Here is a 24277-nt window from a genome sequence, read left to right as displayed (position 1 = left end):
CCATAAAGATTGACGGCCTTGGTGACCCCATCGCAAAGCTATCATTAGTCAAAAATCCATTCCACAACAGTAGGATTGGCTTTGGGGTTTTGTTACAAATTGTAAAGCTTCCAACAGATATAAGATAATTGTTTGCCTTCAGAGATAAAGGCAATATGTTGTTGTTGTTGTTATGTGCCGTCAAGTCATTTGCGACTCATAGCGACCCTATGTACAACAGCCCTAAACCGTGCTCTATCCTGTGCCAATCTCATTGCCTCTGACACCCCCATCCCGATTACCCCAGTCACTGAATTAATCCACCTCATAGAGGGTCTTCCCCTCCTGCGCTGTCCCTCCACCCTCCCAAGCATGATGTCCCTCTCTAAAGACCTGTCTCTCCTTACAACATGTCTAAAGTATGTCAGACGAAGCCCCAGAATCCTTGCCTCCAAGGAGCAGCCTGGTTTAATCCTCTCTACGATGAATCTGTATATGCTGGGAAAATACATTCTGAGAATAAAGAGAAGTCTGATATTCTGAGTTGATGTGGGATAGAGTCCTGCAGCTGAGATGTCAGACCCCGGCCTCAGTGGCTCCCATCTTGGCGATGCCCCCCTATTCCCTTTACCTGATCAAACCCAAACCACCTTCCCCCCCCATCCCCACTGCTTTCCATTCAAAGCAGCCGGCAGCCAGGTTCTTCTGAATACACTATTTTATTGAATTAAATCTTACATTCAGAAAGCCATGTACGGAATTAATGAAAAATACACATGAAGTGTGGCACCCAACAAATTCTTTCTCCATCCTGCCTCTGCAGTCAAACCCAAGCCCAGCCAAATTCATCACAGTGAACAGGTATTTTTAAGCCCTTACAGGAAGGCTCTTTTCATCTGCCATCAGTTCCTTCTGTTTGTAAGAAAGCCAGAGATAGTCTAGCTACATCTTAAATTAAACACTTGAAAGTCTTTTTTATTTTTTTAAATAAAGCATTGCATCTTGAAGATTTCTTCATGGAAACACATGTGAATTTACCATTTTAGCTGCAGAGTATTTCTACTCTAAGTCAAGGCTGTCTCATAATTTACTAAAGCAGTTCATTATTGACGCATATCCAGTTTTCTTATACGTCAGTGGTACAGTAAACATTAGTGTTGATCTGTTACTTTCTTTTTGACACGGCTTTGATTCTTTTATTTTAAAAGAATACAGTTTGGTAGTTAAAGATTGTTTTTATTTAGCAGATGAACAGAAGGAGAGTAAAACTGTGTGCCATTTTAAAAATAATTTGAGAAAAAAAATAATTTTTCAGTAGTGACTAAAAGAAGTGGTAAATTGGCACGTACAAAATTGCCTCAGATGAATCCTTTAGAAATTTGTTTTAAAAAATAATCACCAAGTCAGAATGAACTTTGGAATGTCTCCATTCAGTGCCAATTCATTTATGATGAGATAGTGGTCAGTATTGATTCCCAGATGAACTCCCGACACCCCCCCCCGCACCCCCCCAATAGTGGGCTGGCCCTGAAAGGGGCTGGAATTAGCCCTTGACAATATAGGAGTATCACTAAAAGTGTGCAAAGCAATAAGGAGAAGCATCTCAAGGTACCTATTCTGCTGTAAAAGTCCTTTATACCCTTTGTTTGTTTCATTGTTGTTGTTATGTGCCATCGAGTCACCTGCGACTCATAGCGACCCTATGTAGAACAGCCGTAAACTCCACTCTGTCCTGTGCCAATCCCACTGTCTCTGACACTCCCATCCCAACTACCCCAGTCACTGAATCAATCCACTTCATAGAGGGCCTTCCTCTCCTGCGCTGTCCCTCCACCCTCCCAAGCATGATGTCCCTCTCTAAGGACTGGTCTCTCCTCACTACATGTCCAAAGTAAGTTAGACGGAGCCTCAGAATCCTTGCCTCCAAGGAGCCACCCGGTTTAACCCTTTCCAGGACAAATCTGTTTGTTTTCCTAGCAGTCCATGGTATTCTGAATACTCTTCTCCAGCACCACAGCTCAAAGGCATCAATTCTCCTTCTATCCTCCTTGGTCATTGTCCAACTCTCTGATGTAGAACAGGTGATTGCGAAGACCATGGCCTGTATCAGACGCACCTTAGCCTCCAGAGAGACACCACTGCTCTTCAACACTTTGGAGAGGTCCCTAACAGCAGACTTTACCATGGCAATGCGCCTTTTAATTTCCTGGCTGCTGGTGCAACAATGTATCTTAAAGTATAAAATATTTAAGTTTTTTTCGGTCTTTTAAAAAATATCACCATGACAGTGTCCTATGAAACACCCCCCATTCTCATTGCCAAGCCCTAGTCCTGTCAGCCTGGTCAGTGGATGTCAGTTTTCTTGATAGGATTCGGCAATGGCTCTGTTATTATGGTATTACCCGTAGAAGCAGATGTACATTGCACACAGATTTCCATATGGTATTCCAGATGTAACATCTCTGCTTTCCAAAGAATTACTGAAACTTTCTGAGGAAAGGGGGGACAAATATAAATACATATTTTCATCACTGGAACACACATGTGTTTTCCAGGCTTGAGGAAAAACATATTGTTTGTTGTGTTTGTTTTTATTTGTAGTGATAAATAAAGCGCCATATTTATGAGCATTTAAATCGTCTTTAAAGCGGGACCGTTCTAATTGGCAAAAGACCGTAATAATGTATTTCTTATTGTTGCATAATTGCCTTTACAGAATCATCCCATAAAAATACTCATTATGCACGTAGCACTCACAGAGAGGGGAAAAATGTCATTCATTAACTGGGAAATAAAATTATAATTGCAATTAAAGCTTTGAGGCGATTCTGCTAAGAGGGCTGCGTGCTAATTACAGTTTTCAGGCTTGTAATATAATCTGAGGCGAAAACACAATCACATCCTTGGACGGGAAAGCACAGAGGGGTGAAGGAAGGGCTGGGGCTGCTAAAAAGTAATGCCCTTTTCTGCTCATAGATCACATCGGATTAAAAAAAAAAAAAAAGCAAGAGAGTGAGAGAAGGGATTTATTTGGTTCAGAGGTTTAGAGAGAGATCCGATCCCCTCCGCAGTCGCAGCCTGGGAGGAAAATCCACAGCAGTGACTGGTTTAGACGACTTTTGAGCGAGGCGCGGGCTGGGCTGGGCACCAACAGCCTCGTCAATGCAGACGGAACTGCAGCATCCCTTCCTGCAGCAGCTCTGCAGCCATTGGCTCCCCGGTGACACGTGACCGATGGAGCCTTCCCTGTATCTTTTCTCGCCCATCTGTGTGCAGGGCACTGATAGGCCAGGCTGATGCGCAGACAATTTATCATCCCGATCTCCCACTGAGTCAGGGAGCGCTCCTGTCACCAGTATTGATTTCAGAGGATGGACTAAATTTCCTAGGATTTCCATTAAGAATTAAGGAAAAAAAAAAAAAAAAAAGCTCTAAGCACGCAGGGTAGCCAGACAGACATGGATATGAGATGGCACTGTGAAAACTCGCAGGTAGCTGCTTCTACCACAGCCGGTGCTGAGCACAGCTTAGATCTGCAGCATGCAGGGTTTAAGAGACCAGCAGCTTCAGAGCAGTGATAATGAGAATCAGAATAAACTCATTGGGATCAGCTGATTTTATGCTCTAGAGTAAAAAAAAAATTGTTTTTCTGGAGATTGCATGTATATTTATGCACGATCTAGGGGAAATGTAGAAAGGCTGCATTTTTTTTTCTTAAACTTAAATTTTCCTTAAACCCTGAGCATGGTTGCTGCTAGGTTTTATTGGCTGCTTTGCGGAGCTTCTGAAGGCTTATCAGCATGCTTGTGGCAGAAACAACCCAGAAATTGTGTATGTGTTTGTATGTGTATGTGTATATATGGTATGTATTGAGTTGATTCAAGGAAAAGCATGAATAAAAGCTGCTTTCAATACTTGCCAGACTGCTTTATTTTTGTTATGACTTGGTGATAATTTTGTCTAGATATGCTTAGATTCTTGCCATGCATGCTTTTGCGGCTGGATGGGAAATTCGTGGGGAATTTGTAAAGATGTGATGTCTGGATTAAATGTGTTTGATATGGGAGGAGGGATATGTATCAGTGATCAATGATCAAATCTTATTAAGTTTTGAGTAGTGTCTGTTTACACAGGTTAATTCTGCTTACTGGAAATCCTGCCTTGCTGGGATAATGGAATTGTTTGTATTTTTCAAAGTGGGTTGACTTGCTTATTTTAAAAGATGGACAGTGAGATACCGGTTTGTTGTGTTGTTTGTTGTTTTTTTTTTTTAATTTAGGTTGTTTATTTTTTATTTCAATGAACATCTACAGAGATTTTGGGATTCCATTCATTCATTGTTGCACCCTTGTTGTGTTGTTTTTTAAAAACGCATCCAAGGTGAGAGGGTCTAAAACCCCAAAAACCAACGCAGCTATTGGTTTTACGCTAGGAGAAGGTTTTACAGAGCGCTGCTTATGTCCGGGAGAAATCATGTGCATGTTTATGTGCTTAAAAATTCCTGGGGTGGGGGAGGGTTGCTACTGTTCGGTACTCTTCTTGCTAACCTGTTTTTCTTGTGAAGGAAATGCCTTGGTATCCTAACATTTCCCAGGCCCGTGGGAATTAGAGCTAGTAGAGGCAAGAGTGTGGCCAGATGGGATTGGCACGCTTGGTAGTGAGTGGAGACAATAAGTGGGGGCCGAGCAGATGGAGAACAGAGGGGGGTATATGATGAGGGAAGAAGGAAGGGAGAATCGGGTGCTTAGTAGTGAAGGAAGCCTAGCCTGTCCTTCCAAGGAAACTTGTGAGTGCCTCTTTCTGGAGTTAAGAGTCAAAATGCCATGGCTGTAGTGACAACTGTTTTCTATCAAATTAGGTCACCGCTGCTGTAGAGGTTAGGGAAGAAATCCCATGGGTAATTGCTTGACTGGGTAATAAACGGCATGTTCACTATTGGTTGTGGTTTGTAACCTTCTCTTTGTCATGGTCAGAGAAAGTAGGAGTGAGGGGGGAAGGAAGCCATTGTCTTGGTTAAGTCGTGATGTCGCGGGCATTTTTCTACCAGGCGTTGGATACCTCGAGCATCTGTAGGGCTTTACTAAATGTTCCCTTTAGTCCTTTTTCAGTACTGATAATATTAAGAATCCAATGCTAGCTATATACCTCTGTCTTTTTACCTTCTGTCACTTCTGGCTTTAAAATTGGTGTTACTTTCTAAGTTTGTTTCGTTGGGTTTTGTATGGGTTTTTTTAAACTAATTTTCTTATTTTAAGTATTTGCTGGCTTGGGGGATCAACTCTGGGGACTTGACTAATGTTTGGTATTGAATTCTAAAATGACCGTAATCTCTCAGCATCTCCTATCCCGCCTTCTGTCACCGTGGCCCCCAACAGGGGAGTATGGGCTTTGCTCTGAAGAGTCTTAGAACAAAGAGGGCATGGAAATCACCAGATTTCAGGATTCTCTTATTTTTACGATTCTTCGAAAGTTGTCGGTAAACCCAGGCATAATGCCAGTTCCACGTACAACATAAGGTACCTCCGTGGGACAGTGGTTAAAGCACCTGGCTGCTAACCCAAAGACCAGAGCTTCGAACCCTCCAGCTACTCTGTGATACAAAGGTGTGGTGGTGTGCTGCTTGGTATAAAAATCTGTAGCCTTGGAAACCCTATGGGGCAACTATTCTCCATCCTATAGGGTTGCTGAGAGCAAAAATCAACACAGTGGAAGCAGGTTTGGTTTTTGAGTTAAGATCTTTTTTTTTTTATTTTTAAAATTTCTTTCACCCCATTCTTCCACTACCAATACTTGACACTAAACATCACCATGCTCTTTGCATGGAAAATGCCTTCTAACACTTGTAGAAAGCAAGTCAGGCAGATATGTCCCATTTGGAGGTTTGACCGGTGTTCATGAAGATAACTGAGATGCAAAAAAGACTTCCTTTCCCCCACTAACTTTGCACAATTCATGGCAAATGAATTTCATGGGAAGAGCAGAGTGGAACTAGAGGAGCCTTGGAAGTGGGGCTCCTCGTCCAGCCACAAAGCATTTGGACTCCGTTGGCAAGCAGATTCGTAGCAAAGACATAAACGCTCAGAATGTGCTTACAATATTTACAAACGAATCAGTGATGTGGCGGATACAGGATGCTTTGGGTGGTTAGGATGAAATGTGACTGTCTGCACGCCTTCCATATGCTCCTTTAATTTATGTCATGTGCTCATCCCACAGCATCTGGGTGCATTTGTAAACGACAGGAACAATCAATTAACTCCGTGACGGATGCAGGAGGCGGGATGCTCGAGGACGAGCAAATCTCTCTGCACTTACACTTCTTCGTTTTCAAACAGGAGTGGGAAGTGAGTGGTCCATGAATGGGTAGTAAAAGGATTTTTTCCCCCCTTTGGCCTATATTCGTCTTAAAGGTTGTAAGGACTAAGCTTGCATTCTGCCCCTTTGGAAAAAGGTGCATTTGAGACAAGATCTGGTGTCCCTGTCAAAACTGATGCTGTTCATTCCGGAGATGTGAATTCTAGAACAAGTGATAGATGAACCATGATTGTTGTGCCATCCAGTTGACTATCACCCATAGCAACCCCATCAACCACAGATCGGAGTCTTGCTCTGTCCTGTGCGGGCCTCACAATGTGCACCGACAAACTCCACAGCATTGTTGTGGTGACTGTATCTCTCCATCTAGTGGAGGGTCTGCCTCTCGTTAGAGGACCCTCCACCTTTCCCAGCCTGATGTCTTTTTCCAAAGACTGGCCTCTTTTGACATCAGGCTGTTCCTCCAAGATCGATCTAGATCTTCTGTTGGTTAACCAGCAGATACGCAATAATCTTCACTGACATCAATCCTTCTTTGTCTTCCTTATGAGTAATGGAAGAACTATGACAAGGTGCATTTAATTATACTGAAGTCACGTGGAATTTTTATACCCTAATGTCTCTATTGCACTTCTGGGTCTTCCTAACACTGAAAGAACAGACATGAATCCCTTGCCATGGAAGCGATTCAGATGTATAGCAACAAAACGGGACAGCCTCATTGGGTAAAGACTTAATCTTTATGGAAGTATACTGGTACATCTTCCACAGAGTGGTCCATGGATTCGAATCACTTCCCTTCTGGTTACTATCCAAGCATTTTATTGCTTCTTCTGCTATGTTACCTGCTCTTTATAGATGCATATATCCGTGAGATGGAAAGATGTCAAGGCATTAGTACAAGAGTTCAAGATTGTTAAACATAAATAATATGCAGTGTATAAATTTAGCTGAGAAAGGTGACACTGAGTTCCACTTTATATGTGCTTGTAGGTATTTTGCCTTTGAATGTCCTGTTCTCTTCTGAACATTAACTTGACGGCTGGTGTTTGCCTGCATGGAGAAGACTTCAGGAGACTCAAAGACAGTGGATCCATACACACTATTGTAGAATGGTCTGATAATTTCTGGAATACAGAATAGAGTCACAGACAGTTGATTTGTGCTGCATTTCCTATAAATTCAAGCCAGTATGATTCCAATTTGAATGAAAAAAATATTGTTAAACTATAAGGAATATTTTCTATATTTGTATCCTAAATTATACCTGATTATCACTGCACCTCGCAACATGCTTCTCAAATTTTCAACATTCATTTGAATTCACTTGATTAAACCTTGTTACTATGTCAGAATTATTTCCTCTAAAGCAGACAAGCATTATTTGTTTTCAGTATTGTGCTGTTTGTTGTCAACACCATAGACTAAGCCAAAGTATGATTAGGTTGTTATGAAAATATTTTCATGTCTTTTTTTATTATTTACTAACAAGTACTGCATAATACTTGTTTGAAGGTGATATTATTCCAAAGATTTCTTCCCCCCATTTATTATTATTATTAATTTCAATGAACATCTACAGAGATTTTCTAATTCCATTCATTCATTGTTGCACTTTTCTCCACCCCCACCTCGCTCCTCTCCTTGAAAAGCAAAAGAAAAACTCCTTCACTGGTACACAATCCCCCCTGCCACGCACACTCCCATCCCCACCCCAAGTATACTCCACTCTGCAACCCTCATTCCAGACTCTTATGATAATCATAATGCCCTAAAATATATTAATTTTTAACTATTCTCTCCCTCATCAGCTTCAATGCAGTAAACATAATTTATCCAGGTTTTCTCAGTCTTACCCCCACCCCGATGTCAGCCTCATTCTACAATAATGGCACCATATAATATTTTGTCCTTTTGTGACTGAGATATTTCACTCAGCATAATGTCCTCCAGGGTCATCCATTTTGAATAATATTGCATGAGTTCCTTGTTTTTCAATGCAGGGTAGTATTCCATCGTGTGAATATACCACAGCTTCTGTTGATGGGCACTTACGTTGTTTCCAACTCCTTGCTGTTGTGAACAAAGCCACGATAAACATGGGTGTGCATATATGTGCTTGGATGTCGTTTATGGTCTCTTTAGGGTATATTCCTAGTAGTGGAATTGCTGGGTCAAATGGTATCTTTATTTGCAACTTTTTGAGAAAGCGTCAAGCATTTCTTTGTTTAAGAAGAAACTGCAGTCTTCCTACCTTTACAAGTAATGTCATTTTGTTGTTGTGTACCACCGAGTCAGAACCAACCCACAGCTGACCCTCCAGGGGGGTTTCAAAGGCAGTTAGTTGTATTGGAGGAGATTACCCATCTTTCTTCCACGGAGCAGCTGGTGGATTTGAATTGTGTGCCTTTGGGATTACAGCACAGCTTCTTACCACTGAGCTACCAGAGCTGCCTAATATTTTAGGGAAGAAAAATTCATCAATTCCCATTAGAATACATTGTCTCTATGTTCTCACCTTGGTGTCAATTGTGTCTTTAGTAATATATATACATATATATATACACACATACACGTACACGTATACGTATACACATATACATATAGTGCCAGAGTCTTGGTCCTAAGACTGTTTCATGTTTTGATGGAAAAATATTATTACATCAGTTCACATCTTAGATCTGCTAGTAAATTCTTGCTTACAGTAGGGGTTTAATGGCATGGAGAAATGCCTTAGCTGAATTGACCCCTTCCCATTTTTCAAAATTGGAAAATTTTAAGCATAGATTAAATGTATAGAGTACAATGCATATAATGCGTTCCGTTCTGTTAGTTGCAAGTCTAAGGCTGCATTTCCACACTGTGGCAATACTATTTTATTGTTATATCGAAGATTTCTTCACTAGGTATGTCACTGTTTTTGTTGTGTACTGTTGAGTCAGAACCGAGCTCCAGCAGGTTGTCAGAGGCTGTTAATCTCACAGGAGAAGATGTTTGGAGATTTGTGGCAGAAATGCCATATTTCTAGACTTAAATGTGTTTAAAAATGTGTGTCTCTCTAGAAAACACTGCTGCTTGTGTAGTTCATTGCATGAACGGCTTAAAGAACACGAAATCAGAACCTTTGAAGGGGTCCCTTCTTTTGGGTTTGCCAAGGTTCGCTTCCTAGTCAAGCTGTGTGCCTTCTCTTTCTAGACTGTTCTGCTGACGTGGGCCGTAGGGAGCTATGCTGCCCCCGGAAGGTGGCACCTTCATTGCAGTTCTCACCCACCAGTGACTGTGGAAAAGACAGACAGTCTCCACCCTGGAAGTTTACACACTTGGAAACCCAATGAAGGGTCAGCCACAAGGTGGTTGCAGATTGACAGCAATGAGTTTGAATTGGTCAGGTTGTTGTTGGGTTTTGTTGTTGTTTTGAGAATGTTTACATTGAGACTATATAAGCATATACTAAACACCGAAGTCCTTGGTCTGCATACACTTGGTTAAGATGTGCTGAAATAGTTCTTCGTTGATTCACAGCAGAATGCGGCTAGGTATCTTGGGTGACTCAGATAAAGGAAAATGAAACGAATAACCTAGCTGAGGAGTCAGGATAATCTTATAGAACAGACATGAGATGCACAGCAGATGTCCAAGGCGTCAACTCTGACAGAAGCAGCCAGCGTCCCCTTTCTCCTGCAGAGCAGCTGGGGGGTTTGGTTAATAGCTGACAAGTTTTCCCTGTTTGATCCTATTATATCAGGTAACATGCATGTATTTGCCAGTTGTTGCTGTGTACTTCATGGCTGTTGTTGAGTTGTTGTTATGTGCCGTTGAGTCGTTTGAGACTCATAGTGACCCCATATACAACAGCCCTAAACCCTCCTCTGTCCTGTGCAAATATCACTGTCTCCAACGCACCCACTCTGATTACCCCAGTCACTGAATCAATCCACCTCATAGAGGGCCTTCCCCTCCTGCGCTGTTCCTCCACCCGCCCAAGCATGGTAGATTAGACAAAGGGTTCCCTGCCAGGTAATCAGATACCTCAGTGTTACCCAGTCAGAAAGGAAAACCTCAAGCCCAAACCCCCTGCCATCAGGTCTATTCCAATTCACAACCCCATAGGACAGAGTGCACGTGTACCCTGCGCTTCCTAAGCCCCTAACTATTTAGAGATGGAGTCTGTCTCTTGTTTTTCCTAGGATGTGGCTGGTGGGTTCAAACACCTGGTCTTTCAGTTAGCCGCCAAGCACTTCAACCAGGAAAGAAAAAAAGATTAACCTCAAAGTAGAGCAAAGTAGCTGGTCTGTTGTTAGGTGATGCAAGTGATCTGGAACTCATAGAGACGCTGGAAAGGAGTCACTTTCTAATCATACAGCGTCCTCACAGTTTGAGTCCATTGTTACAAGTGCTGCCTCCACGGGTCTTCTTCCTTGCTCACTGAGAGACATCATGCCCGTACAAGCAGAGTTAACAAAAGAGAGAGGAAGACCCTTAACGCCATGAACTGACACAGTGATGGCCACGGTGGGCTTGTGCAGGACGGAAATTGGGAGGGAGGTACGCCCACGGGCGAGGTTTCCATCTGTTGTATGATGAACGACTGTCTCACATAGTTAGAAATGTTGAGAGGAGGCTCCTGTCCTCAGGAAAAGACATGGTGCTTGAGAAAAGTAGACCCTAAGCAAAGAGCAGAAGATCCTCCACGAGATGGATTAACATAGTGAATGGAGAAACTGTTAAGACAGCAGAAGATAGGACACACTTTTCATCTGTCATTCATAAGGTGGCTGTGACTCGTGTGCGCACGGGACACTCTGAAGAAGCCAAATAGCAGACTTGTCCAATGTAGTATCTTGCTTGTTTGACCATAAACACTGATTGTGTATTCAAGTCAAATATCGTCTCGGACAACCTCTAGCTCTTCTCCAATCCTCCTGTTTCTCACTGGTGCTGTTGTGTGAATTCTTGTTGTCTTTGGCTTGAAAGCTGTCATCTTTGGCCTTTGTCAGTATTTGCTGCTTGCCTTCTTCACCTTCCACGAGCAATGTTGTGTCATCTACCTGGTTCAGGTGTTTGATGAATAGCCCTCCAGTCCTGATGCTCCTTTATGCAGTCTGATTTCTGAGAATGATGAGCTGGACAGATAGGGAAAGCTGTACGTGGTTAGTTGCCCCTGAGTCAATTGTGATTCATACTGCACCCATTATGTGTAGACTAGAACTAAATTCCCTGGGGTTTTGAAGGCTAGGAGCTTTCAGATGCAGAACAGTACTCCTTTCTACCTCTGAGTGTAGAGAATTTCTAGACTCTTCCTGGTGGACACCTATCACTTAGTCATTTGTAGACACTCTACTGTCAGGAAATAGGAGAATTAGCCCCTGAAGGTATTGATAAAAGTAGTGGCACAGAGGGTATTTTCATATGAGACAGGATCATTCATAAATAATCTCTTAATCATCCAAAGTATTGTTCTCTATTCCGTATGACTTCAGGACCACATCTTGTTATAAGTCATTACTGATTGTTTGAGTATGCCCAACGATGATAAGTGTGTGTGACATTTTAATTTAGAAATACACCACATCTTTAGGGGGTATTCATTCTCTTTCTTCCAGGGCTTCACACTGGTTCATATGGTCCCATCTCCTGCTGGGAATGTGCATGTGCACCCAGCTGTGGACCACATCAGACTCTGTAATGTATTCTCTGGGATGGATTGCAGGAAGGTGGGGAATTCGAACAAACTGGCTCCAAGCTCTGCTTTATATATTCAAGTTAGATAGTAAGGATAAATACTTTTCTTTAAAAATCAAGACATGGCTTACTTTTTTTTTATTGAGGAGGGGCTCATTTGAAATACTGAGATGTTTTCTCAACAGTAGTTACACCCACCAGGGTAAACCTCATTGTCTCAGGCCTCTAGTGTATAAGTTCGTGAATTCCTGCAGCAATGTTTGTGTGGATGTCTCTTCATTATATTTTTCTTTTTAAGAAGAGTGTGGAGGTAGGTGGGCAAGTGCAAGATACAAGGGTCTACTCTTGGGAGAAACAATTTGAAAAAAATAACGGTAATTATGAAGTCTAGTCATGGTATTGCAGTGGTTATCAACAGTAGTATTTGAAATGCAGCAAGTAATTATGGGAAACTTTATGAATCATTTATTAGAACTGACTGAAATGGTAGGTGAGTGTGAAATAGAAAACTGCTACCATTGCTACTCTGCAGAACATCAGGTTGGATGAGGAAACTGGTCACTGCTTAAACCTTTAATCTGTGCAACAAAGGCTGTCTGGATTCCTCACTTTATGGTTTTCCACATAGTAAAATTTCAGTCGCTATTCAGACTCATTTTAAAAAAAAATTACTGATGTGAATACAAAATAAACACCAGCTTTAGACTCTATCTCTTCCTAACAATTCCCTAAATGATGCTTCGATTCTTTGTAGAACTTCATTTACAAAGAGAAAGGTTTAAAGTGATGACATGAGGTGGAAATGTGTCCACCCGGGTTTTTTATGACATGTGCAATTTAAGGATATTACTGAAGACATGTCATTGGAACGTAGTACATGGTTTATGTCAGTGAATATTATAAGAGGGAAGAAATATAGATGGTGGTATTTATGATTGTAGTAGTCATATTTATTCCAGGAAAGGTCCATGGTTATAAAAAAAATTCCAAGTACCCCAGTTGTACCAATCAGTTAGATTACTCATCCATATTCCTTAATTTTTAAATAAAACATTTTCATTTGGAATAATTCTGTATAAATCGAAAAGTAACAGAGTAATTGTAGACATTTCATCCAGCTTCCTCTATCTTGACATTTTAGGTGACCGCTGGAGCTGATGGTTTAGTGGGAAGGAGCTGCACTGTCATCCCATAGGCAGGTGGTTCAAATCTGCCAGTTGCTCCATGGGAGAAAAATGGGGCTTCTCCTTCTCCAGCCATTTTTCAGCTTCAGAAATAAGGTAGAGGGTCAGTTGGTTCTGACTTGAGACATATAAAAATAGTCTGGGCTAAAAAAAAAAAAAAAAAAACCAAAAAAACCCACAACCAAAAAAATCATGCCTTTTGGAAAACGTTTTGTTTCTACACTTCCTGTGTCAGAGATTGCCCTGTGTATCATCAGACCACTTTTGGGAAAGGTCATCGTCACTCGGTTTGAGTCCCACACTTCACCTGGCTGAATCATCCCTGCTGGGTTGCTTAAAGTTTCCACTCAGTAATAATCCGTGGAATAGTTTAGAAAGAAAACAACAGGGGAAAACAGCAAGCACCATGTAGTAATTTTGCTTCTACTTGGAGGGAAAAAAATCCTCACCATTGAACCAATGAACCAATAAGCAATGCCATGATAAACAGAAAAGATTGACATTGTGAAGCATTTCGTTTCTCTTGGTTCTTTAATAGAGACCCGTGGAAACATCAGTCAAGAAATCAAACACCTTAAATACTTTGGGAAAATCTGCTACCAAAGGCCAGAAAATGAACAAAGCAAACCAAACCAAAACAAACACAACCTGGCCGCAGTTGTGAGGACGGCTCGGTGTCCAGAACAGCTAGGACAGCTCCGATCTATCCTTCCGTCTTTCTAAGTGTTTACTGTATGGAGGGCTTGGGCTTAGAAGCACTCTTCTCCAAATAACTAAATCCTTGAGAGCGTTATGCTTTCCCCTGGCTGGCCTTTTTCTAACCATTTCAAGGTCTCTCCGCAAAGATGGAGAGTGACTATGAGTCAGTTCTGACTAGACTGCACTTAAAAACATCAGTGATCACTGCACGAGTCGGGGCTAGGAAATTTACATTCAGTGGACGCTTTCTCAGACCCAACTTTAAAAAGAATACATTGGCCAAATCTTGTTGACACCAGGGGGACTGCTTAGAGGCAAGGATGGTGAGATTCCCTCTCACAGACTTGGTTCATGTTGTCAAGAGGGACCAGTCCTTGGAAGAAGACATCACGCTGGGACTGACGGAGGCGGGGTCTGAGACAGAGAGAGAGGAAGACCTTCAATGAGATGGATTGAGAAAGAGTGGTTAGCCAGTGACCGTGACAATGGGCTTGAGCATATCAGAGATGGCACAGGAGAAGCACGGTTCAGATCTGTTGTTCATAGGGTTGCTGTGAGTTGTAGAACTGTTTTCATGGCAAAGGTGGATGGATAATCCTTTCTTTTGAGGTGTTTCCAGGTGAGGTCAAAATGCCAAACCTGAAGCTGTCTAGGGCTTAACTGCTCTCCCACCTGTGGGCTTCAGACACACCTTTAATATTTCCCCTGGGTCGCCACAAACTCACAATGTCCTAATGACTACATCGTTTGTTGTTTTTTTTTTTTTAACTTACTTAGTTTTGAAACATCTGCTTCTCTTTGGTTTGGGTAAGGACATTGTACTAGAGAAGGTTCTACAGTCAACAGTATAACGAGAACCCAACTTTTTAAATTTCTGGTGCCCTTCATCAGGGAAAAATCTTGCAGCTCTAAGATCTTGGGATTTGAGTATTTGAATGACTGTGAAACTACTGATCTTCAGATTTTCTTGTCTAAAAATTGAGAGGATGCTTCTTTGTGTGGACAGTTGAGAAGCACGTGCCTCTGATACTTTCCTGTGGAATTGTCATCTTTGAACTGTTAGGAGAATAGTTCCGTGGAGGCCCAGCACTGATGGAATGGGAACCTCGCTTTAGAGTTCTGCCGTGAAGAGCAGCCAGGCTCATTGGCATTCTGTGGGCAGGCCTGATAGGTTTTAGAGGATTAGGGATTTGGAATCCTGGAAAGTGCTAAGAGGATGTGCAGGAGGATACATGGCATCTTTTCCTTTCAACATCCTCTTGACAAAGAAAGAAACCTTGCAGCGAGTACATCACAGAAGCGAGACAGTGACGCAAGGGGACCCCATAATTCTTCTCTTCCTCCTGCCTTCCAAGGCCTCCACTTTCACTAAGAGACCTTCAAATTCTTTCACAGGGGTTTGTTGTTGGTTTCCCACCCCCTCCCCAATACTTGACAGCAAAGAGCTAAATTCTTGATTGTGAGTGTAAATCTTTATTGTTGTGTAGATATTATTCCTAACCTGTTAGGGAAACCTGGAGTGAGGAACCAGAGGTTGAATGTTCGGAGTAATTCCCCACGTAAAGGCTGCATCTATTTTGCATATTTGGGAGTCTTCTCTCAAGAAATATCTTACAAAGTGCTACGTAATCTGGACTAGAAGAACTTAGTGCCCCCGTCGGTTCCAGATTGTTCTCGAAGGAATAAGGTGCACTTTAAAAAAACAGAAAAGAAAGTGGTAACTTAAGTACTTACAACACCGCCTGAGAAGAATTCTCATGGCTGAGAAGATTCATGGAGGAAGCGAGCCCAGTTGACAAAGGAGAGAACAAGACTTTGTGAGTTGGTTTATTTCCTTCTGTAAACGTCTCAAAGAGAGTGGATCTATATTGGGAACAAAAGGTTGGTTGTGTAGGACAAATTGTTTCATGGATTCTTCAAAGATCTGTGCATACAAACTAGTACATTTTGCAAGCATCTATCATAATCAGAATGGATTCTTGGGAACCGAGTTGGGCTGTTAACACAGAGGCGGGCAGATGACATTCACTAGTAGTTCTATGGGATAAAAATGAAGCAGTCGCCTGTTAGAAGATACACAAGTCGTGGAAACCCAGTGCAGGGGGACCACAAGTCACAGCTCTATGGCAATACCTTTTGGTTGGGTGTTAATAGTTAGAAATCAATAGCACGAAAGAGTTCTTCTTAGACACAAGGAAATTAAGACGTTGGCACCTCTCATTTTATTAGTTCCAACTGGATATAAGGTGCCGTGATTGTATTTTGTGCGTTTTGTCTCTACTGACTCCCAGGAATGGAATCATAGATCACCGCCTCCACCGGATTTGGCGAAGAAGAACAGGACCAAGATCAGATTTGTTTTTTCAGATTCCTGCTTATGAGCTTTGTTGGCCCAGTGGGCAAGGAGCTGCGCTGCCAGCTCAGTGGCGGGTGGTTTGAATCCACCATCTGCTCCACCAGAGAAAGACAGACGTCGTCCTGCACGATTTAGAGCCTCTGAAAATCTGCTGGATAGTCACCTGCGAGTAATTTCCAGTGTGACAGGAGTGAGTTAGTGTTTGTAAGCCTTGCCCGCAGTTTGTAGATCTTAGGGAGCATATGGTGCTGGCGGGAGGCAGGGTGAGTGTGTATCATCAGATATGGCGAACACAGGCTTCCTCTCCAGCTTATTTTGCAATTACAGCCAAGGGAATATGGACCTGGATTGGGTTACAGTGAATCTGGAAATGGGCAATTTACCACCTTCAGTGTCTTTTCTTGTTTGTTTATTCCATCTTTTAATCTTTCTTCATGCTTCTTATTTTGGGTTTTCTTTTACCCTTCCCTTCACCAACCTTTTGCTGTTTTAAATTTCTTTCCCACACTCTCAGCCTGTGAGTCAACTCTGACTCTGACTTCAAACACTGAACATCTGGTTTGTTAGGCTGTCAGTCTTTCATGGAGAAGACTGCTTCTTTATCTCCCCTTGAGCTGTTGGTGGATTTGAAACACTGACCATATGGTTAGCAGCCTGATAGGTTACTCTCCATGCCATCAAGGCTGCTTCTGTTGACTATAAGTGATGGCATGAACGCTGAGCACAGTCCCCAGGGGACCTAGAGGGGTTTCATCAGATGATTGTTCATTCTTTACCTATTTGAGTGTTCTTGACTGAGAAACTGCCTCTGCTTAGCTTACTGAATTTTGTTGGTGATTTGTTTTATGGTTTTAAGGATAGGACTCTTTCTGTTAAGCATCGTCTGTCTGTTCTGTGGAGTGGAGTGGTGTGGCTAACATTTTGTTTGTATACAAGTGGACACTGATTACATTGTGAGAAGAACCCTAAATCAGACACTTAACCTTCGTCATCTTGCACTAGGTCAAGCCCAACTCTTTCAGGACCTCTGGTGACCTAGTTGCAAGACGCTGTGTTGCAATCCCGTAGGCCCGAGTAGTGTTGTTGTGTGCCACTGAGTCAGACCAACCCACACCTGACCCTCTGGGGCCTGTTTCGAGGCAGCTAATCACACAGGAGGAGACTGCCCATCCCTCTCCCGTGGAGCAGCTGGTGGCCTCGAACTGCGTGCCTTCAGAATTGCAAGATAGCCTCTTGCTACTAGGTCACCAGAAAAGCTCTCTTAAGATGAGGAATGAATCCATCTGTAGGAGAAATAAAGGGGTTGGTTTTTTTTTTCTCTTCTCTCCTTTTTATTACCTTTGTCATGTTGTTTACATTGATTTGCATCCTCTACCTCACCTCTGTCTTAACCAAAGATACCATCTATCTTCCTTAGCTACGTCTGTGTCATCTAAGAAACAAATTTGGAAGCTACTCTGAAGTTATAAAATTGTTCTCAGCCTTATTTGCATAGTTTATGGGGTCAGGAGAGTCCGTTTAACAGGAAAGTATTGTGCACAGCTTTCTGGGATGGGAAGGTACGGTTATACCTAGTGGGTAGGGTAGATTATGGAAAAGAAGCCACAAATCCTCAGAATCTCAGTGTCGGAGATAATCTCCAGTGAAGCTGTCTACTTTGTGAACTGCGTTGGCTTTGTTTTGGCTTTATCGGTATTTTGGTCCCGTTTTCTTTTAAACTGCAGGTGTATTGTCAGTGAACGTTACAGTCTAGTGTATTAATTGTTAGGTTTCCATATTGAAGGATGAATGACGGAAGAGACAGAAGAAATGGTGTGTTTAGTAAAAACATTCACTGCATTATTTGTTCCTACTCGGAATCATGGTGAAATGGGCCATGTTTTAGCTACTTAAAATATTAGTTGTCAGGTAGCAATTCTAAATGATTACCTGAATAGTGAATGTCTAGAGCCAGTGAATGTGAATTCACTTATAAATCTTCAGGCCTGGGCCTGACATCTCTGTCAGCAAGTCGCCTCAAGAAATCCAAGATTATCCAGTCTGTGGATGTATGCATGTGTGTATTCAGGGTAGGTATTTGGAAACAATCGTTGGTTCACAGGAAGGGGCAAAAGAGAATGTCTGGAGGCCCTACAAGCGTTACCATTGTCCATTCTTGTTTTCTAAGTAGAGTGTTGACAGTGATGTAAACTGTAGGGCTTATTTCAAAGTCGGCTTTCGGTGAAATACTCAAAAGGGTTTCCTTGTCCCGTGTCATGACGCTCATTTCCACTCCTCGCCGTTGCCTGAGAGGGAGAAGAAGGTCTCTCTGGGCCCTTCTGGGCGGAAATGAATACAAGAGCAAATCAGCTCAGTCTTTTCTTCTGTCGGGCCGCTGGTGGGATCGAACTCTCAGCCTTTCCGTCAGTAACCTAGGGCTTCTCCATTGAGTCAGCAGGGTGCCTTTTTATTTCATGTCTCCTTATAGAATGATAAGGAATTGTACAGTGCTATTTTGTGTTTTACTTTTAATTGAAGCTCCAGCTGTTGGAATCCGCCAACTGCCATGGCTGGGATGTTTCTTCCCATAAATCAAGATGTACAATTGATAATATTGATAATAGAGGGTCACTGAGTCAACGAGGCAGCAGTGGGCTTTGTGAGATGACAGAGGTCAAGTCTTGCTCCAAAGCCACTCGTGGTAGAAGCAGCAAGCCAGGGAGCTCCTGGAAGGCCTCAGACACTTTGAATGTTGTCAGGAGGGGCTAATCTTTGGGAAAGAACATCATGCTGGACACGCAGAGGATCAGAGAGAGGAAGACAGATCCCTGGCAGGACGGACGGAGGCGGTGATGGAGCAGTGCGCTGCAGCGTGGTGGGACAGGGAGGAAAGTGCAGTACAGGGCAAGGTTTAGACCTGTTGCTCCTACAGTCACGAGGAGTCAGTCAGCCTTAACCCTGTTGTTTTTAGGTGTCGTTAAGGTTTATTTGGGAGGGGAGTTTGGTGGAACATTGGAGTATCAGCATATAATCTGATGTACACACCTACTGAAACATAAGGAGCTCTGGTGGCCTAGTGATAAGAAACTGCACCGCGATCCCAAAGGCACGTGGTTCAAATCCATCAACCGCTCCATAGGAGGATGGGCCATGTCCTCACCTGTGATTCCCTGCCTCTGAACCCCTGTTGGAGGGCCAAGCTATGAGTTAGTTCCAATTTGACAGCACACAGCAACATCATTCAAGTACACGCTCTGCATCTATCTTTCAGATGCAACTCCATATTGGGAATCCAGCTGATCAGAGTCAAGTACAAAGACTTAGAAAGAATATAGATTCTTTTACAATACCGGTATCTCAGAAATTAGAGATGCAAAAGTCCCATTAGCTGATCTGGTCTGTTTCCACTGAACTTGCAGGGAACATTTTTCAAAAGGCCTCATCTAAAGAGATGAGAAATCAGTGGAGGATAAATCAGAATTCAATGCAGATTCTGGTTAGAGCTTAGAACTGCCAACTGTTAGGTTTTGTGAATTGTTTTCCTTTCTAGGTCCACTGGACAGTTTGCATAACTAATTACCTGGTCCATATTTCTTTCATTCGGGCATTTCTGTAGGCTTTCAGGATGGAGAGAGCAGGGTTGACAAACCCCATGCAGGGTCAAAAGACAAAGCAGGGATGTCCTGCAGGGTCAAAAAACATCAACAGACAGCTAAAGCAAGGCAGGGATGTAGGGAGGGGTAAGAAATATGTGAGAGGGGAAGAGAGAGAGAGAGTGTGTGTGTGTGGTGTGTGTAAGCTGGGTCTGAGGTAGAGAGTCTAGTGAATTGTAAATAACTCCCTGACTTGGTCGCTAATCATGCTTTTGTGAGAGATTTTTGTCAGCAACCAAATGCCAGAGACAGCGGGGTCCCCCCATGCCCTCATTTTATATAGGGCACTTGGTATCGTGACGCATCATTTGCTGCAAAAGCTACAAAACCAGAAGAAATGTAACTCTCAGAAATCTAGCTTTTTGGTGCTGTGTGAAGGAAGTTTCAAAACTGTTCATGTGCTCTGTCCTGGCTTTTTGTCTAAAATCGGTACTTGTTATTAGAAGATAATATTACTCACAATACTTCCTACTTCTCTTGAGCTCCATACTTTGAGTATTACTAGGTTTTAGTGTTTTATGGATTCCACCTACGGGGAGAAAGAATGCTTCCTCCCTACCCCCAATGTGTATGGTTTCTCTGGTGTTTTAGTTGGTATAATTGTTGCATTGTTTGTATGTAGATATTTACATTTCACATTACACTATCAGTCATTTCTCTGATGAATATAATACACAAAACCAGATCCTTTAGACCAGTAATTCATAAGTAATGCAATATTGGATTTGCATATTGGAGACAAGGAAGTGACTGAAGGAAGAATGTAGACCAAGCAGAAGTTCGTTAACACAGTCACCATGCCTGTTTGAAGGGCAGCTGCAGTATGTACAACACGGGCAATGTTGTCTCAGTCAGGGTGGGATTCTTTAATGGCAACCAATTTAGAACTACGCAAGGTAGGTCCTACCCGCAGGACATAGCGGTAGGGTTTTCTGGACCATTCCTGTGTCTGCCTTTCAGAAATTGATGTGTGTCAGCTGTCATTGCCTTCATTGTTAGTGCACCATTCCACAATTGTGAAGGCTTTGGCATTTTGAATCACCAACCTAATCTGGTGCCCTCGAGGTAAGAAATTGTTTATGCTCTAGTCCCAAAGGCACAGGGTTCAAATCCCCCAGCTGCTCCGTGGAGAAACATGGGCAATCTCTTCCCGTGTGATTAAATTGTCACTGAAAACCTGCTGGAGGGTCAGCGTTGGGTCGGTTCCGACTCAGTGGTGTACAGCAGTAAGAAGCTGCACTGCAATCCCAAAGGCACACAGTTCGAGTCCACCAGCTGTGCTGCCCGTGAAGGACAAGCGGTCTCCTCTGTGTGATTTACTGCTTCTGAAGCCCAGCTGGAAGGCCAGCTCTGGGTCGGTTCCAACTCAGTGACACAGCACCACCACCGCCACCACAAAATTATTTCAGTGGTGACTGTTGTGTGTGATGTTGCTGGGCCCTGTCAAGTTGGAGCCAATTCATGGCTCACCTCCCAGAAGTTGTGTTGGAGGCAGTAATTCACCAGAGACTGCCCATCTTTAGCCTGCCGAGCAGCTGGTGGATTCGAACCGCTTGCCCTTGGGTTGGCAACTCATTAGCAGTAGGCCACCAGAGCTCTCTAATGGTGGGCTGGTTTATTATCAATCTTGCTTTGGTTTAATGACAAGAATTGAACATTTGCCTTTTCACCTGTAAATTCCAGAAGAGGACGCAATTAAAGCAATGCTCCAGAAAGCACTAGGGTGAATTCATTAGACTGAGGGTTTGCTTTTATTGATCATCCATTAATAATCACCATGCTTCTCAAAATATGTGTCTGTTTGAATGAATAGACTGGACTATTTTACAGCTACTCTGTAGTGGGCGCCCAGCGCTGGTTCTGTAGCAAAGGTGAGAGTGTGTATTGTAGAATTCACGTAGACTGTATCTCTCATCTCAGAGTGGCCTAACTGGTGACATTGGCCAGCTGAGAACAGATAATGAATGGCTAGACATCTGTGTTTGCATAAATAAACAGATAAATAAGCAAATGGGTCTCTGGTTGCTATAAGCTACGGAGGCAGTTCCTTCCAAACCTTTCACGGTACAATGAAAGGCGAGTATTGTGGGCCTGGTGATCTGAACCGCCACATGTGAACTGAGGGGAATGCTTGGGAGCCAAGAGAAAACTCACTCATGCACATTCTTGCAAACCATCGCCATGGCAACCGACTTCACATTTCCAAGGTCTGTCTCCCTCAAGTTTGCACCTGCGGTTAGCTTATTGTGAAACAAAAGGGGGGGGGGAGGCTTTTCCCATATGAAAATGCTTTGGAATGGTTGGAAGTATGTTTTGAAACAGAGCTGGAGTTTAAGAGTTGAAAAGCAAAACAGAATATTCAAGGGGGAAAGGACATTTGCATTCCTCATGCAATACCTGGCCTCTTTTGTCCCCTCCTTCAAGATTGCAGACAAGGGCAAATACCGGTAGTTTAACTTATTGTGGTTACTAGGGTGCTGGACCTCTGCCTGCTGGCAGGCTAGAGGTAACATACGTACTCATCGTGGTAATAATCATGAAGGTGGTTACCAAGAGTTATTTATTTCATGTCTGTTATGTAGCCGGCACCGTATTAAACACGCCATCCAGCAGGATTCTCTTAATTTGTACATCTACCCTGCAGCAGTCAGTGATACAGCTTTTCCATTTGGCTTATAGTAAATCAGCTGGAGTCTAAAAGTTCCACAAGACAGAGCCCAGGTGTAGATGTGGCTCCAGGTGTCTGTGGGGCCCCTACATTGACTCACTGGGGAGCACCTTTACAGGACCCTGAACCGCATGCTTCACCTGTGCTCAATCTGTGAAGCAAATAGGAAGACGGTGCCATGGAGAAGGTCTGTCCCCCCTTTTCAGGATGCGTTATCATCAGTCGTCCAAGTGTTTAATCGCCGCTCTGGGGGAGGAGAGGCGAGAGGGGTTGCCCCCCACCCCCCATGGCTACCTGAAGTGTGGGCTGGTTAGACCCGTTCAGTATTGCCGCAGGACAAAATTCTGGTAATCTCCTTCCCTGACAGTGACAGCTGGAAACACTCCACATAGATTCACCATGAGTTGAAATGACTCCAGAAGCATTCGTTGGTTTGCTTTGTGGGTACCTAACTGGACCACTGCATGATAGTAAGAGATTCTCCCTGGAAGTTTTCACGAAAGGGCATCTGAATCTTGTGGTGGGGGAGGCCACCAGTAACCACTCGAGTTACTAAAAATGAGTAAACAGTGGTTTATTCTGGCTTGCTGTAGAAAAGGAAAGAGAGAGAGAGCGTGGACGAATCAGACCATGAGTAGCGACATCTGCTGCTAACGCCAGAAGTTCCATGTACATCAAGGTGATAAGGAAAGGCAACATTGTTTCTTGGTTTCTTAGAAAAGGCATTTTGATACGAGTAGCAGCCTCGCGTGTTCATCTTCTCAGAGGCTACGATGTTCTTATAGCACAGAAAGGAGATTTGACTGAAACGTAGGTGAACATTTCTCCCCTCGTAAGAGCCAGCTCCTACTAACCATGTATGTGAACCAACCACCAGCCGCTCTGTGGTTCAGACACGGGCAGTCTCCTGGACAGATTTACAGCCTTGCACACCAGGTGAAACACCATGGGTGGTACTCTCAACTTGAAGAGTGTGGCAAGGAAATGCTCCTGGAACTCAGGGGAAGACTATTTCCGTCCGTGTGCATGTCGGTCCTCTGTCCAGTGGGCTTCGCCGGTGGGGCTTTGGATGATGTGTTGCCAACATTGCCATCATCCAGTGGTTTTCATAAAACTAAGAAAACAGGTTTTTCAAACATTATGCTTTCTGCTGTTATTTTTCTTATATGTAAACCGAAGAGGCTAGAATGAGTGGAATGCCAGCTGGGTGCCGAACTCTAGAACTTGGTCCATTGCCCTTGACCGTGCCAACCTGGAGCTCCCTGTCTGCCTGGAGAGTTGGAACGGATGGAAACAGAGAGATGGGATGACTATTGGGTTACAGCAGCTCCTTTACTTATCAAGACATTGTTGATATGACAATTTGGAAAGTGTTTTCCTATCAAGTATATAATATGCTCTCTTTATAGAATGTTTAAATATAGGCGTATGAATTCAAGACTGAAAATCGCACTAAGAGGAGGGAGGGAATATTTCTGTATAAAATTCAAGTATATTCCATATCCATTCCTTTGGTTTCTGTATTGTATTGACAACAGATTGAGTGTATACACAGACCCATTTATTTTGTAGGAATACTTGCACCAATGCCTTTTAAGTTCCAGGTAAGGTGCCTCTCTGTTGTTGTGACATACTATCGAGTTGGCACTCACCCACAGCTGACCCTCCAGTGGGGTTTTCAGAGGCGGGAAGCCACAGGAGGAGAGTCTTTCTCCCATGCAACATCTGGTAGATTCAAAACATGTGCCTTTGGGATTACAGC

General features: G+C 43.1%; 1 protein-coding gene across 4 annotated transcripts in view; it reads left to right on the top strand.

Annotated features, from left to right (window-relative positions):
* Positions 1-24277, top strand: part of NRXN1 (neurexin 1) — a 1383864-nt gene that overhangs the window by 1310300 nt on the left and 49287 nt on the right. Inside the window, exon 15 of one of the 4 annotated variants that reach the window (XM_006880913.1) lies at positions 9914-9935. The exons of the other annotated variants lie outside the window; for them this stretch is intronic. Coding sequence (XP_006880975.1) covers positions 9914-9935 — 22 coding nt within the window. The remainder of the gene's footprint in view (positions 1-9913; positions 9936-24277) is intronic. 4 annotated transcript variants of the gene reach the window in all.

The sequence above is a fragment of the Elephantulus edwardii genome, unplaced genomic scaffold (genome assembly GCF_000299155.1).
Source record: "Elephantulus edwardii isolate Elephantulus edwardi_28Jun2011 unplaced genomic scaffold, EleEdw1.0 scaffold00011, whole genome shotgun sequence".
NCBI lineage: Eukaryota > Metazoa > Chordata > Mammalia > Macroscelidea > Macroscelididae > Elephantulus > Elephantulus edwardii.
This window is presented reverse-complemented; position numbering and strand designations above follow the sequence as displayed.